The 17,009-nt window shown below is 32.8% G+C and overlaps 1 protein-coding gene across 1 annotated transcript in view; it reads left to right on the top strand.

The window, feature by feature from the left end:
* The window catches only part of LOC100543356 (cadherin-7), an 80,268-nt gene extending 67,014 nt beyond the window's left edge, over positions 1–13,254 (top strand). The window contains exons 10-12 of the mRNA XM_085220719.1: positions 443–560; positions 3,112–3,363; positions 10,395–13,254. Coding sequence (XP_085076845.1) covers positions 443–560; positions 3,112–3,363; positions 10,395–10,888 — 864 coding nt within the window. The 3' untranslated portion in view covers positions 10,889–13,254. The remainder of the gene's footprint in view (positions 1–442; positions 561–3,111; positions 3,364–10,394) is intronic.
* Positions 13,255–17,009: the final 3,755 nt, after the last annotated feature.

The raw sequence follows: 17,009 nt of genomic DNA, 5'->3' as shown, positions 1-17,009 counted from the left end.
TTTTTTTTCTCTTTAAAATAAAAAAGTGCATAGAAATAATCAAAATCATAATCTCTTCTTTGCACAATATTACAGTGCAATATTGATTGCAACAACTGATAACTACAGGAAGGCTGTGTTCTGGATACTCAGAAGTGCTTCTTCCACCACTGCCCAGTTTATACTTTAAACACTGATGAATGACAGGACCTAATTATCTTGAGGTCCTGCAGACCATTACTTTTATTGAATAAATTTCAAGTACAGGGAAAGTAATCAAAAGTCATATTTCAGTTAATAATAGTATCTACACCTGCTTGGGAGTTCAGAAAACCAAAACATAATGTAAACAAGATTCAAGAGAGATTGACTCTTCAGTGGGTAATAGAGAGTTTGTATAATGTGTATGTATTTATGCTCCTTCACGTGCCAAACAGTTGAACACCTATGTATCTCAAAACAGATCATCCAGAAAATCAGTGCAATTGATAAAGATGACCCACCAAATGGTCATCAGTTCTACTTCAGTTTAACAGCAGAAGCAGCAAATAACCATAATTTTACACTTCAGGACAACAAAGGTAAGAATATAAAGGCAACAGAACCTGTTTGTTTGAGTAAATATTCACACCTAACACCTTCTGTTTTGAATATATTGTGCTGATTATGACCTACATAAACTTCTATTCTGGTAAGAATGTAAATTAATCAGCCCCTAAATTAATTCTATCTGTAGACTATCTGTCAAGGGAATAAAGCTGTTGTCTGCATCATTTAAAGCCTTGAGCCAAACACGAGCTTCATTTTTTTTTTTTCCAGAAGTCGCTCTTTTCACATTTTCCCCTGTATTTATATGTTTTTGTCTAGACTTTACCTTGGGGCATTAACTGAAAAATGTCCAGGAATTCATGTTTTATTAAAACAACTCAAGGCATAAAAAATAGGTGCACAGGGTTGGTTTAAAACAAAACAAAACAAAACAAAAACAAACAACAACAACAAAAAAAAACCACACTTATTTTCAATAGGTATACCATCTACTGAAGAATGATTTTGAAAATGGCAACTGCCTGCAGTATTTACACAGACTTCTTACTAACATTTCCCCACAGACTTACGAAAAGACTCCCATGGACATCACATTTCTATTAGTTAAAATATCTGAGAACATGCTTCTAATTAGTGCTCTTATTGCACTGCATAGTATAGCAGGTGGTTATGAGTCAGTTTAGCTATGAGTTGAGGCAAGTAGAACTACACGTCACTCTGAACGTAATTCCTCCTATTTATTTCCATGGAAAATACAACCAGTACAAAGAGCGCAATAAAATTATCTGATAGAACGTATTTTCAGATACCGAAAACTATTTCTCGACACAGTCACCACTATTAGCTATGCATTTTTTGCCAGTGATGAACAAGAGCCTGCGTGTGTCATCTGTAAAAATTGGCACTGGCAGTGGTGAATGACTGTTGCTGTGGCCACCATTAAAACGCACTCCCTCAACTATGCTCACATCTTCTGTTTGGTTTCCATAAATGTTCAGCAAGTCAGTGGGTGCCATTTTTTTCCACATGAAGACATTCAATTCCACACCTTTTATTCATACACACTTTCAAACCAGACAGCATTTTGTTGGACTGCCCCTCTGTTGCCACATGTTGCATGGCAAAAAAAATGTAACAGAATATTGGTGGGAAGGCTCAGCATCTACTGCCATACCAACAACATTTCCCTCTGATGTTGTGGACCAACGAAATAAAATAGAAGGTATTACTTTTGGACCAACACTAATGAATAGCACTTGCACTGCTCTTTCATGTACCAGTACTAACCAAAGTTGCAAAGTCATTTTTATTAATAAGACAAAAAAGACATACGGTGGACTAAAGAGTAATGTTCGTACAGACTTCAGAGAATTTTCACTATGTACATGTGACCTAAAAAAGATCTCTCATGCAGCTGTTTATTACCTTTTCTTGCATGTAGTTACTGACATACATAATGTTCTTCATATGAGAAGCTTATAGTTTGAAACGAAGAACTGTAAATAATGATCAAAATAATACATTTCTAGAAATCTGACACTGTAACACGTATTGTAAAGTATTCAATAAAAAGACAGTCTCTTTTTCAAAAAACATATAATATGCTAAGGTCAATAATAGATCCTTCTAAAGCCAGTAAGATCAGTGGAGTTACAAAACAGTGCAGCAGTTGCCTATTCTGACATTAGTTTTATACATATCGCATATGGTTCTATATGAAGAAATGTTTGTTTGGTTTTCCAGACAGATCATAATAGTTGACACAATGAGTTACCTCTACCAGACTATCAATGTATCTATCTATAAAAAGACAGATAGCTAGATGATAGATAGACAGACCGACCGACCAACCTTTTCTATACATTTCTAGGAGATGTATCTCCCTACCTCTCAGGAGCGATCAACCTGTATTGAACACAGTGAGTTTTGCAAATCTTTTCTGGAACACACAGACTTTTTAGTCACCGAGCTCAGAGCAGCACTGCAGCACACATTTCAGATTCATTGTATTAATAACCTGTTGAATTTTGGCTGACATGGAAAACAAGTGCATGTCTCTATTATATGTGACATTACCTGTATTTGTGCGCCAATCGGATAATTTCTTTTTTACATTTTGAAAAAATCAATCATTGGTCCTCAGAATCTACTCACCTATGAATACGCTTATGACCTCCATGCTATCTATACTGCAAGTAGTTGTAACAGAACTTTGGAAATTAGACATGAAATCTATGCAAATACTTAATCTAATTATTGAAGTGTGACTTTTTTTCCTTCTCCTTTACAATAATTGCATCTTCTACTATACATAAAGACTCTGGAAATGTGAGCATACTAAAACCAAATAGGCTTCTGCAATTTTGAAACAGTCTTTCATGAAAAACAGAAATATTTCTGTTTAGATGAACTTGAATTTTCAGCTGATTCTACCTTTGTAGATAAAGAAATGTATGACCAGGAAATATAAGATCATTGAAATAATATGAATGTGCTTCTAAATTCTTTTGAGTGAAAGCCTATATTATTTATGTTCTAGTAAGATCAAGTATTTTACATTTATTATTCTATTCCTTCATCTAGATAACACTGCAACTGTATTAACGAGAAGAAATGGTTTCCGAAGACAGGAACAATCTGTTTTCTACTTGCCAATATTCATTGTGGACAGCGGATCACCTTCACTTAGTAGCACTAATACTCTTACCATAAGAGTCTGTGATTGTGATGCAGATGGTATTGCTCAGACATGCAATGCAGAGGCATACATCTTGCCTGCAGGACTTAGCACTGGAGCTCTGATAGCAATATTGGCTTGTGTTTTAACACTGCTGGGTAAGCCTTCTTCCCGTCATTATTATTTTTTATTTAAGTAACAATATATATACATACACATATATCTCTTCAGTTCTTTTCTTACTTTTTTTTTTTTTTAATCACTACATTTTTTAATAGAATATCTAACATTGCAAACTGAACAGCATTTTGCATCATGAGCCACACAAAATCCTCAGTCTGGGACTTAGGAGTTCAAATATTTTGTTTCTTTTACAAGCTGCCTCCAGAGGCATATATGAGATAACATTAGATGGAAAAAGATCATTTGCAACAAATGTATTATTTAAGAAGTAGACAGCACAGTTTATGGTAGTATTTCTCTAGTTTAGTGTAATAGCTGGTCATTTTCAGATCAGTGTGTGTTCTTTTCAGAGAAATAACTCTTTTAAAACATTTCTTGAATCGTGGAGAACAAAAAACACTTAGGAAATACAATTGATATAATTTACTGATGAGAATCATCATATTTAATTGAATATCTTCTACAGAATGATCTTTTGTTAAGCTTGCAAATGGAGGCACAGCTGAATTTTATGTTAAGCAGTGAAACTACAGCTGTATAAAAGACAGAGGGAGCAATCAGTTTGCAAACAGTGAAGAAGTGTCAAGAGCCTAGTTTAATTAGCATTTCTCATTTTGTGCCAAATCCTTAAACAACATGCTTGCCTGGTAGCATTACAAGCCTAAATCAGGGAATAAAGATGAATAACCATCCTTGCATCTGTGAGATGCAGGTGAGCAGAGGTGTAATTTCACTTATTGTCAGAAAAATATAATAAAAAAGTCCCAACTGTCCCAATTCTCACAGGAATTCTCTTGAGTGTTGCCATCATTGGAGAGATTTCTCTATTTGTTGGATTCACATATCAGCCCAAGAAGAAGATGACTAAAGTCTTCCCAAATTCATGTAGTCCCAGTGATGAATTATCTGTTTCTGTTATCCAAGTAACTTGCATCAGATCAAGAGATTTTTGTTGGTGCTTTTGTTTGTGGCAGCATTTTAACAATGTGTAGGAGATTTCTCATTGATTTTGTGGGTTTTTTTCACTGTAAGCATTAGACAGAATATTCCTTCTCCTACAAATAAACGTTCGTTCTGTTATTTTGTGATAAAAAAAGCCAACAACATAAGATTATTCAATCGTACTTAACATATGGTTAGACCTAAACTTAAGAAGAAATGGAAGTTAATTTTTTCAACAATTTTAATGAACATTTTTAGATAAGTTTTTTCTTACAGTATTTCTAGGTCATCTGTATTCCCAAATGAACTTTATTTGCACATACAGATTAATGGCACAGTTCTAAAAGATACACAGTGCTATGCTCTTCTGTCAAATGACATTGACATCAGTGGAAAATCGTCCATTGAAAGCATCAGTAAAGTGCACTTAAGTATTCTGTAACAACAGGAATGCATTTAATCCCAAACTGGAATGTCACTATTTCTATTAATATATATATGAAAAAAGAATTTCTGAAAAATGCATAAGCAACCAATCACCTGTAGATTGTGCCAAACAAGCATTTGGTAAAGAACTGGGAACAAACTGTGTGGACACAGATTTTGAATAATGGGTTGTACACTGAAGAGGAATCTGGCAGACGGCTGCCTTGCCATTGATTTTAGTTGTCAAGGAATTGGACTTTCAAATATATCTATATGAATGTGTCACCACTGTTTATCCAAGTAGGCATTTCAATGTACTCTCTTTGTTTCCTTTCTAAGCCACTCTTTTGGGGTACAGTTCAAAGTTGCAGGCACAGTTTACGCTGTGTTTGTATGTTAACCTTGGCTTTGAGTCCTGCAATTTGATGTTAGATCCTGAAGGTGTTTTGTTCCCAGCCAGGTTTCGATACTCACAGGTAAGAGATGCCCAAGGATCTTGTGAAACCCCAAACAAGCCTTGTTTATCTGATTCCAGAGTCTTTCTTCCTTTCATTTGTTACCAGAGGGCAGTTTCTGGATCAGTTGCATGAGTGCACTGCTAGGAATTTCCTTTTTAGTCCCATTTCCCTTTCACATACTTTCCTGATAAAAATAAAAATAAAAAAAATCCTGAAGATCAATTAGTATTGCATAAAAAATAGACTTCAGCTGTTGGTAACGATGGATGAGATTTGCACAGATGTCAAACTGTCATGAGTACATGCATTCTGGTTCTAATATCTTGAATTCTCAACAAGCTTTCGTCTGCTGAATGTTAGTATGATGTGCTTTAATATTTGTTCTTGCTCCTTAGAACCATTTTTCTAATAAATAACCATTTGTCTTAGTGAATACTGAGTCTGTTCCAATGAGATTTCTCAGTGTAGTTATTTTTAGTTAAATAACTGATTCGTTTTAGATAAGCACAAAGTTTTCACTAAGGTTAAGAAGGAAAATTATTACTACGTCATACTAATTTGTTATGATCACATGTAACATAGAAAGAACTATTTTGTTCAAAGTAAAATCATTTAAAAGGTTATAGACATTTTACTGAAATATATTTCACTCTAGAGATTAAATCCTAAATTTTATTGCACAAGAAAATTCCAGTACTTCATTCATAACTCAAAAACCTTTATAATTATTCACTTTGCAGTGAGGCTGTGCTTTAAAGAAAAAAATAATAATAAAGAAGTGCTTGCAATTTATTCTATAAAAAGCATATGGAAAGCTGTTTTATATTCTTTTTAAAATACATAATTCTTAGTGAAATAAGAAAGATTTAATTTACTTCCTTTTAAATTAGGTGATAATTTAATTCAATGTAGTTTGTTTTTCAGTTATTATCTTCCAGACACAATAATTGCTTATGTTAAAAGTGTTTTGTATGAAAAATATGCATAAAATCATACACACACACACAAATAATGTTCAGTTGTAGATAACCCAATTGTATTCAAGAGGTTAAAGATTTTCTTTGTATTTATGCAATAGGAAGCTAGGTTGACATAATTCTCTTTCGTGATTTTAACCTTCCATACTTCTGAATATAATCTATTCCTTTAGTTTCCTGACTTTCCATAGAAGTAGTAAAGAAAATCCCCTGGTTTTTGGCATTAGATTTTATAAGTTAATGATACATTGATTAAATTTCAAAATATATATTTAAATTGTTAATTTTTTTTCAGTTGATAGACAAATATGTTATTCTCATGGAACTTAGCAGAACCTAATTAAATCAACACATCTAATTGTGTAATTCTTAAGCAGGAAGGAACAGTCCAAGTCATATGGATCTTGTTCTTTAAATGAATAAAATGGGTAAAGAATGGAACAGTTTAATATGTATGGCTCTTTGTCTTACAGTTGGAGAACTGATAAATCAATAACTGTTTCAATCTGGAGGTAATTTGAATTAAGTCATGTAAAAAATGGCTGAATATGCAGTGCAGAACTTGTCTTCTGAAAATGATATGCCTTTCTAAGGTCAACAAATCTGGGTAATCAGAAGTCACAGTTGCTTTGCAAATAGCAATCCAACCTGATTAAGCAACTGCTATACATGAAGCTTATTAACTGGGAATTAAATACAGATTTCCTAAGCCATGGCCTCTGCTTTCCTAGATCTCATCTGACTGTACTAGTAACTGCAATATATAACTAAATAGGTTATTACTGTGGTGGTTACATGAGTAAAAGACTTCAGTCTTTGGCTTTACGACTCATGATACAGCTAAGGCATAAACCAGTGTGCATGTTCACTTGCAGCTGTGGTGGCTTATTGTCATTGTAAAAACCAGACTAGGTGTGTAGTATGTACAGGGCCTTATAATGCTTGTGATTTAGGTCTATCACTTTCTGTACAGCTCTGCATGTAGGGTTCTTCAGTTTGTATTGGAGCTATTACAGCTTCTTTGTAATTATGCTGCAGTTTTCTTAAGTACAAAGGACAGAAACAGAGAAGTAGGCATGGGTAACGTAAACCCGATTTTTCACTAGATCACACTAAATTGGAAATTTCAAAATAATTCCATTAAACAACTTCCAACATGTCAAAGCAAAAATCTCTTCTTTTATTCAATATTATTTTAAAAACTGATCTAGTTTAATTGACACTATCGATGCTATGATCATAGTTGTACAAACACAAAAATAAAATTACATTTTATCACATAAATGCAAATGACAAGTTTTCTTGACTGTTTTACCAGTTAAACAAAATCAACATTTTTTACAGTTCAGGTAAATCAAAACAAAAAAGTTAGTTTAGATGTATATTAATTAGTTCTAGTTATTCAGACTTAATCCTTAGTTACCTCTAATATCGGTTATCAATCTATTTGTTAAATCACACACAAAATCAGTCCTGGCATCTCTTTAGCATCATTCAATGTATTAGTATAGAGCAAAAGGCAATACGTGTGTCCCTAAAACATTTCTCCTATGTTTTATTTTTTCTGTAAAGAACCTAAAATCATTTTTTTCTAGATGTTCAGCCAGTCACTAATTACTGTCTTATCTCTGCTTTACAATAAATATAGGAGAAAAATCCATCACTTTGTGAGAAATTGATCAATTTTAAAATAATTTTCACTTGATTTAGATATCAGTTTTTTGTTTTGTTTTGTGCTTGTATTATTCCCTGCAGTTGCTGAAGTGCAACTAAAAGCTTTGTTCATTGAGAGGTTAAACATTATTGTTCATAGTTGTTGGAAGGGCTAGAAATTAATAATCTCATAAAGCCATCTGAATGCTAAAAGATTTAACCTTTAGAAGGACTCCAGGTTTCTCTTGGCTTCAAGCAAGTGTGTGATGTACAAGGAATACTGCATAAAACATTCATTGCATCTTGATTTTTATTGCACCTTCAGGCAGACTTGCCTACAGAGCTTCATATTTTTTCACTTATTAACGGTTATTTAACTTTCAAAATGAACACTGTTAAGAATGACAGTAGTGGAAAAACACATTTACACTTGATTAAAGAAAATGATTATTTGCTTACATACATGGCAATAATAATTGTGGCGGTAAATATTAAAAATACTAAAAAAAATGTTGATAGCAATTTTGACTTAAATGTATATTAGCACTGTTAGCAAACTAATTTGTCTTTCACTTAAAAATATATTTTATAATAGGAATAAGCTGAAAGAGTGTAGTGCAACTGTTTTCTGATAACTTTGATATGAGGATAATAGTGCTATCTGTTATATCTACTACTCAATTTCTATTTTGCAAATATCAGAATATTTTGAAATTTCATAAAAAGCACTCTAAAGGTCAAAGTCCTACATTTTCAAACTGCTTATATAAACATTATTAAAATCAAGTGCCCTAAACCAGTGGTGTATGAATTCAATAGACAAGACTGGATTCAGGGAGATGCCAAGAGGCTAAAAGTGAAAGAGCCTGGATTGATATTGCTTTTAAAAATTCTTGCATGAAAAGAAACGCTTTCAAGAGTGTCCTATATTATATAAGGGCTGCTCTGAAAGTAAAACCTCCTATTTTATGATGTTGGCCCACAACATCAGGGGTGGATGTTGGTTGTATGGCAGTAAAAGTTGAACCATTCCACCAGTATTTCATTACATTTTGTTGCCATGTGACAGATGGCAGAAGAAGGGCATTCTGACAGAACGGCATCTGACATGGAAGTGCATATAAAGAAAAGACGTGTCACTGGATTCCTCCATGTGGAAAAAACAGCACCCATGGACATTCATAAATGCTTGCTGAACATTTATGGAGACTAAAAAGTGAATGAGAGCACAATGAGGTGATGGGTGGTGCGGTTAGTCTGTTGTTGTTTCCATGGAACTAAATAAGAGGTATTACTTTCAGAGTGACCTATGTATAATTTATAGAGGATGCTTTTGAGACTGCCAAGAGAAGTTCATACTTGATTTTATCTAAATGAGCTTTTTATTTTCCAGAAGTTTATGAAGCATTTAGTAATCATATCAAAGTCTCTAAGAATAAATGTCAAAACTATGATATGTAATGGATATAGCAATATATTCCTAAGTTTAAAAATAAACAGTAAATCCAAAGAGGTCAATTGAATGTGGAATTATCCTTAGTGTTTGAATTACTAATATTTTAACAATCATAGTGATGCCTTCTTTTTTCTAGAAGTATAAATATCTCAGCAAATGTTATCCTGATGCTAGAAGATAATATTGTTTTGTAGGAGGATGATTCATGTCCTACATATGGGTGAAATATTACTGGCTTCCATGTTTTGTGTGCCATTAATGATGCTTCTTTACCAAATCTGTGCTTGAAAAAGGGAAGTCTTGAGTTTGTTGCTCACAGTATTTTTGGGTGTCACCCAAAAGTTTTACATTAACTTCTGAGCTAAAGGAAATATTAAAGACTAGAATTTAAAAATAATAGCCTTTTCTTATGCTAGCTGATCCAGTAAAATCCAGTGCTGGCAGTTCTCGTTAGAAATAATTCATATACCTGAAGTACAGTGCCTTGGACTTAAAAGGAAAGTACAGTCTTACCTAAAAATTCTTTTAATTTATGTCTATAAGAGAGTCTTAAGTTACACATGGCTTAATAATTCAGTCTTCCCTGATCTAGTAAGGTGAGTGGGTGTTTTTATTTTTGGTTGTTTTTTTTTTTTTTTTTTTTTTCTCCCAGAAGAGAAAGAGATTGGCCATATACTTTAATTCAGGCACTTCCCAAAATGTGGTTGTTAAATTCTATTCAGTTACTTTATGAATGTGCTTTTACTGCTTAGGCAATTAAGAGTACAAGAAAAGGTCCCTTTTTTATTTCATGGCTGTGAGATTGTATAGTGAGACTGAATCACTCCTGAAATTTATGTTTAGCAGATAACATAGGATATAGAATTAGAAATGAAGACATTAATTCAGAATGGCTTTGGAAATAAATTCTTTAACAAGTGAAAAGCTCATGGTTTAAAAGCCACTTTAGAACCTGTTAGATTTGAAGTCTAACTACATAAATTGCCTGCAATTTCCTTGTGTCTTTACCATATAAATTAATGAGTGCTTTCACCCCTATGAAAAATATGAGCAAACTTTAACATTTCTAAAACTTCAATCTTTTTGCATTCCAGTTCTTGTCTTGCTGATTGTCACCATGAGGCGACGGAAAAAAGAGCCCCTAATTTTTGATGAAGAGAGAGATATCAGAGAAAATATTGTCAGATATGATGATGAGGGTGGTGGAGAAGAAGATACTGAGGCTTTTGACATGGCTGCCTTAAGAAACCTCAACATCATCCGAGACACCAAGACCAGGAGGGACGTGACACCTGAGATTCAGTTCTTGAGCAGACCGACTTTTAAAAGCATCCCAGATAATGTAATTTTTAGGGAATTTATCTGGGAGAGACTAAAAGAAGCTGACGTGGACCCTTGTGCACCACCCTATGACTCCCTGCAGACATATGCATTTGAGGGGAATGGCTCGGTGGCAGAGTCACTCAGCTCATTAGATTCGATAAGCTCAAACTCTGACCAGAACTATGATTACCTCAGTGACTGGGGCCCTCGCTTTAAAAGGCTTGCAGATATGTATGGGAGTGGTCCAGACTGCTTATACTCATAGCATTGGAATCTTTCTCTGAAAATGCACTGAGAAATACTAAAACAAAATATCTCAACCTTACAGACAGAAGAAAGTTGTAAATACTTCTCCATTTTTAATTTTTTAGGTTCTTTTTTTGCCTTGATGGAGCATACCTTCATTAGACTTGTCCTAGAGACTGCACTGAACACAAAGTATATGAGCATTTGATATCATTTTTAATAAAATGAAATGCTCAGACACATTCAAATGGATAGCAACCCTTAGATACCTGCAAAGGTAACTCACTTTCAAGAGTATGCTATGCACTGTGACCTCAATTAGTCAATTACACTCTGCAGATGCCTTCACAGTATTGCTATGTCTAGAACACAAAGTCAATGGTATATCTATTAAAAGCATGATTTTTAAAAAAAATTACATATTCCAGTACATTACAATATACAGGATTTGCAAATGAAAACTTTCTAGCAAATTTTCATTACAATGTTGTATACAGCTTCCTAAGCTAAAAGCAGAAGACAGACGTGAAAACAAACAAAAATTCTGATCATTTTTTGTTTGTCCCTGTTTTTTTTTCAAATCAATTTACTGGGAAATCTCTGTAAATTTCTGGGTAGATTTATGAAAAATAAAATTGCCATTTATTTTAAGAAATTCTGAATTTGTCATCAACATACTGGATTATTTTATAAGTCACATAAAATGAGAAATATGGAGGGATGTCCTTAAGGTTGAAAAGTTTTGTGATGCTCATGTAGGTATATTTAAGGTGTTGCTATCTATTTGTTATTTTTTATTATCTCTTCTGATTTGTACAGGAGAATTTATCCTTTTTTATTATTATTTGACATAAAGCATTATATTTATTTTGGAGCTCTAATCTCCACTAAATCCAGGTCCTTTTACTGCCTCACAGTATTAGACTTGTCAGAACATGCTGATTTTTCTCCAGTCTCAGATAAATGTAGGAAATGAAGCATGGAAATGGAGAAATTACAGTAAAGAAATTGAGCCCACCGTTCATTTCTCAGAAAGGAGAGCAGCTACAAGGACATGCAGTTGCTCTTCTGAGTCATTACAAAGTCTGAGACATTTAAATAAAATATTTGTATCTTGCATTTTTGGAAAGAAGACTACAGAGATTGCTGGGAGTGTTATTAAAGCAAGATTTAATTTCAAGGTCAAACATCCTATAAGCTTCAAAGACTGCTTTTCTCCCTCCCTTTATCTTTTGCTGCTGATGAATCACGGTAAAAGACTTTCAAATTTCTTTCTTATGTTAAGCAATGTAATACTATTAACTCCAGAAGCCACCTTTAGATCTTACCGCACACATGTATTTTCCCCAAAAGTGTTGTCTCAGTACGCATAATTTCTACACTGTTTCAGGAGTGCCAAACCAGAAGGATAACTGCCGTTGGTTAAAATACTGCATCGTTTTAAGTAGGATTTCTTAGAATAAGACAACTTTTTTATGATTCTGACTATTTATACTTCATCTTTCATGGTTTATTATTAGATAATAAGGCATATATACCAGTAAACTAGTATTTTTAAGTATTCTTTCAGATTGTTTTGTTTTAGGTAATCTGTAGATGAATTCCTAAATTACACTCTGCTCCTGCAAAATCTTTCGCTTATACCTAACTTGCAATGATTTGACTTGCCAGCAATTACTGAGAGGTATTCAGAATTGTTTATAGGATTTTATTTGTGAAGGTACTCCACAAAGAATGATGCTCACTCTAAAAGTACTTCTTTCTGAGAGAAAGATTATTGTACTAAAATTCTGATGTATGGGTGACACAAGGCTGGGAAAAGGGAAATCAAGGTTTTGGAATTTTTGTATCCCAGCAGTATCAATTAACTATGTGAAAATGGCCTTCAGCTTCATCAGAGAAAAACAAAATAATTTTAATAATCTGCAACATAGATATTTAATTTTGAGTTACATTTTGGTAGACAATCTTTGATTCACACAATTCAGTAGATTTGCTTCTAGTTGTACTATATATATATATATATACACGTATATATATATGACAGATTTTGTAATGGAATATGTGTAAGATTTTTCAATAAAAAATAACAAACAAACAAAAAAAAGAAAAATGGAGAGTGATCCATGTGTTTGTAGTTCAGTGAGAATGAGATATAGTTAAGCAAGCATTAAATCAGCAAGGTATGAAAAGAACAGTTTTAATTCTTCTTTTTGTTTGTGGGAGGACAATTCCTTAATCTGGATTGCAAGTCAGCAATGATGATTTTAGCACACAGCACTCAAAGGAGATTTAAATCAGATTTAGAGTAAGCAGCCCAATTCTCTTACTTTTCTACTTTATATGCCTGGAGAGGGAAAAAAACAAAAACAAAAGCAACAACAACAAAAACAGTGAAAATAAAAAGGTCCTTTGTTATGAAACTAATTTATTTTTGTGTATGCATGTGCTTTCTGTGGGAAAAAAATACGTTTCTGTCTATTTAACACTATCCAAACTCATTATATTTGTTTACTGTTACATGGTTCTAAAGTAATCCAGTATTTTATTTTATTTTATTTACATTAAGTATGCTTAACTATTAACATATTATTGCAGTAAGAGAGAAAGAAATTCCACATATTTGGTGACAGATGTTACTATACTACATACATACGGTATGCAAAATACATTCACTACATACTGCTCTCTGTAACCCTCATATATGGGTTTTCATGGGTCATATTCTGATTCAAATTCTTCTTTTATTGTTATTTGTGATAGATAGCGTGATGTTATAAATTATATTTTACTGAACAAGTAATGGAAAATATAAGAAATACATTTTCTATCCAAGAAAAATTTCAGAATTATTTGAGCTAATTAATTAGAAAAGCTGTTTTAAAAGAATTTCCATTTTATTTATTAGCTGATCTTTCTAAAGATTCCAGTATGACCTACAGGTCACAATTCCTACTTAAAAACCCCTCAAACTTTGCATCTACTTCTAAAGTATAATGAAATGCCATCATCTGTTTCCTTCTTCTTTATAACAACTGGAAAGTCTTCGTTAAACTGAGATTTCAAAGCTCCTTTAAAAGTTTATGGCTTTAAGAGAGCTACTAAAAATATTATACCACGAAGATTTAAGGCGAGACAACTTTGACTTGTGTAAAATCTATGAAATTCAAAAGAGCTACATTGTTGTATGCAGTGGACATTCTGATCTACATTATTTTTTTATTTAAAAGAATTAATTTATTAAATTTAGTGTATTTACTGTATTAAATTATATTCCCATCTATCTATAACACAGGTCTTCCTAAGCCTAGTAATTTCTATGGCTGGGCTGATACAATCATTGCAGGATTTGAGAAATTTCAAGATAATTATATGAAAATTCCCATTCTCCAAAGTATTCAAGAATAATGTATTATTGATTCTTATTTGCATGTTGCTCTTTACACTGTTTTGAAAGGTAGGTGTGACTGTCATTCATAGGAATTTCTCTTAAAATTCAAGATATCCTTATTATTATTTTATCCTATTAACTCTACATGAATCAGCATACATCAATAACAAAATATTTCCCATCCTTCTTTTTTTCTTCTTCTTTCTTCTCCTTCCTTTTCCTCCCCTCTTCCCTCAGTAGTATTTACACACTTAGGTTAGAATTGTTAAGGTTCTTTACTGAGCAATTTCAGCATTATTAATTATAATATGTTCTTGAGGTATAGAAAAAGAGGAAAAACTTACAAATAGTAAAATATCATGAATTGAAAATGTGCACTGACTTTTAATGCAGTAGATTAACCATTGCTGTCCCTCAGTGCTCCCTAATAGATAGATATATTTTCCTGTCATCAAGACCAGCTATTCGTTTATGAACATGTATGACATCTAGACAGGTATTATAGACCATTTAAATCTGACAAGAATGATCAGTCTGAATTTTAATTTCCTCATAGTAACTTAATCATCAAAACATCCTTTATTATTATCATACTGTCAAAATTACATGAAACATTTACTGATGCACCTAGATACTATGTGAAATCCTGATCATGTTGAAGTACCAGCAAGATGACTTTCAAGAGGCGTCAAGATTTATACATTGTTAGGAAAGACTGATAAATGACCACTTACAGCATCAAAGCAAGACTGCCAAATTGATCGGGATGCTCTTTCTTTTTGCACAATCTCTTATTGTTCTTTCCCTTTCTAGGAGCTGCAATCCCCTTCTTTTTATGGTAATACGGATATCTTGCTAGAATATTTTTTTATAGTGTAAGCTATTTTCTACCAGCTTGGTATAACCTTCCTGAGGCAAACAGTACCCTTGCTGACAAAGTTCATTTCTGATACCTGTGCACATGTTAAATATAGCTCTTCCTCCCTATTAAAAAAGACATATAGAATTTCCATGCTACCAATATCAAATTATGACATTTCTTTTTTAAAATGACTTTGTGACCATCTGTAGCTTTATTTATGTCAACTATAGATACAACCAAGATTTTCCTGTTTCACAGTCTGTTGCCTTGCTGTTTTTTGAGATTTTACTAACACAGAAAGGAAAGGTAGAAGAAAAAAAGACTGAAATTAAGAGCACCTGGTATTTTTATTGCTTCATACATGACCTAATGATGTGAAAAATAACATTTTACCAGATGCTACTGGAATATAATTTCCTCTGAGGTAATAATGTTTCCATAAAGTGGAAGGATATCTTCCAACTTTTTAAAGTACTTGGCCTAGTCTCATCTTCATAGAAAAAGAAATAACTTTTTAATAAATTAAGGAGAAAGATTAAAAATGTAAGTGGCAAGCTTAGTACGTAGCTTGTTATTCCTCAAAAGGTTTTTTTTCTGTGTTTGTGTGTAATGAACCACTGAATGGAAATCTCATATGACATCTAATCTATTGATGTGTTTACCGTTTCTATGCATGATATATTCTATGTCTGGATATTTGTTCATATTTTAATTCCTTTAAATTTCTAGTAGATTTTTATTGTGACGTATAGAATGCAACTATAGGGATGAGAAAATACTGTATATTTGCTACCAAGGACAATGTGAAGATTCAAGGAGTGAAAAAAATGACTTTTTTAAACAGTTTAGTTAAAGATAAACATTTTGTGTCCCCATTTCTCTTCCTTTCTCTTCTTCTGTCCTCTGTCTCCTCAAAATATGACACTTAAGCTTTTGCTAATATATCATTTTGCTGTTTTCGGTACACATTCATTATCTTTTGTAGTAGTCACACATAGAAGGTAAAAGGAGAACAAGCTAGCATCAAAGTCAAAGCTCAAGAATTTGGAAAAAGATTTAATAGATTCCTATTCCTTACTGCTATATGACCTTGAAAAAGTTGCTTCAAGGTAGAACTATGATTTGTCTTCCACTATAACTTATTACATGATAGCAAAATAAAATATATGAAAAATTGATACCTAGAAACAGCTGATCATGAGAAATAGATTAATATATTATGTATGAAATCAAGATATTTTTTTTTTACTGTGGCTTAACAAAGGTCAATAGACTTTATTAATGCTCTAACAATAACACAGAATATGTTGGTTTATGCACAAAGAATTTTCACGAAATAATTTCCATTCAAATAACTGCAGTGAAAATCTAGGGCTATTTCGATATACAAAAGATACAGTTTCTTTGAAATAAAAAGATATGACAAAAGAAATCAGATTTTTTTTTTTGTCTTTATGGGTAGATATTTATACAGAGAAGACAGGAAGGAAACCTTTTAGCATTTAACATCTATAATGAATGTGTATATAAATACAACTGAGAGCAACTGAAAGGAAGACAGATACAGAAGAGGCATCCTTCAGTGACACAGACTTTACTCAAGCTCATCTTGCCATTTATCATCATTTGTTAGAAATTGCTTCATTCTGGTGTGGCCTCTGTGTTCTACCTAACCCAAAAATTCAAAACCTGAATAGATTTCTTGTCTTCTGGTTAACTTGCACTGATGAAGAGATAGAGGCAGAAAGGGTTCAGATTGCATATTAGGAAAAAGTCATTCTTATTCACAAAAGAATAGTGAGGCATAGAACAGGCTGCCCTGGGAGATGGTGGAAACATCATTCTGGAGGTGTTCAAGAAAAGTGTTGATGTGGTACTGAGAGTTAG

This window comes from Meleagris gallopavo, chromosome 3 (genome assembly GCF_905368555.1).
Source record: "Meleagris gallopavo chromosome 3, MGAL_WU_HG_1.1, whole genome shotgun sequence".
NCBI lineage: Eukaryota > Metazoa > Chordata > Aves > Galliformes > Phasianidae > Meleagris > Meleagris gallopavo.
The sequence above is the reverse complement of the archived record's forward strand: the minus strand, read 5'-3'. Positions and strand labels throughout refer to the sequence as shown.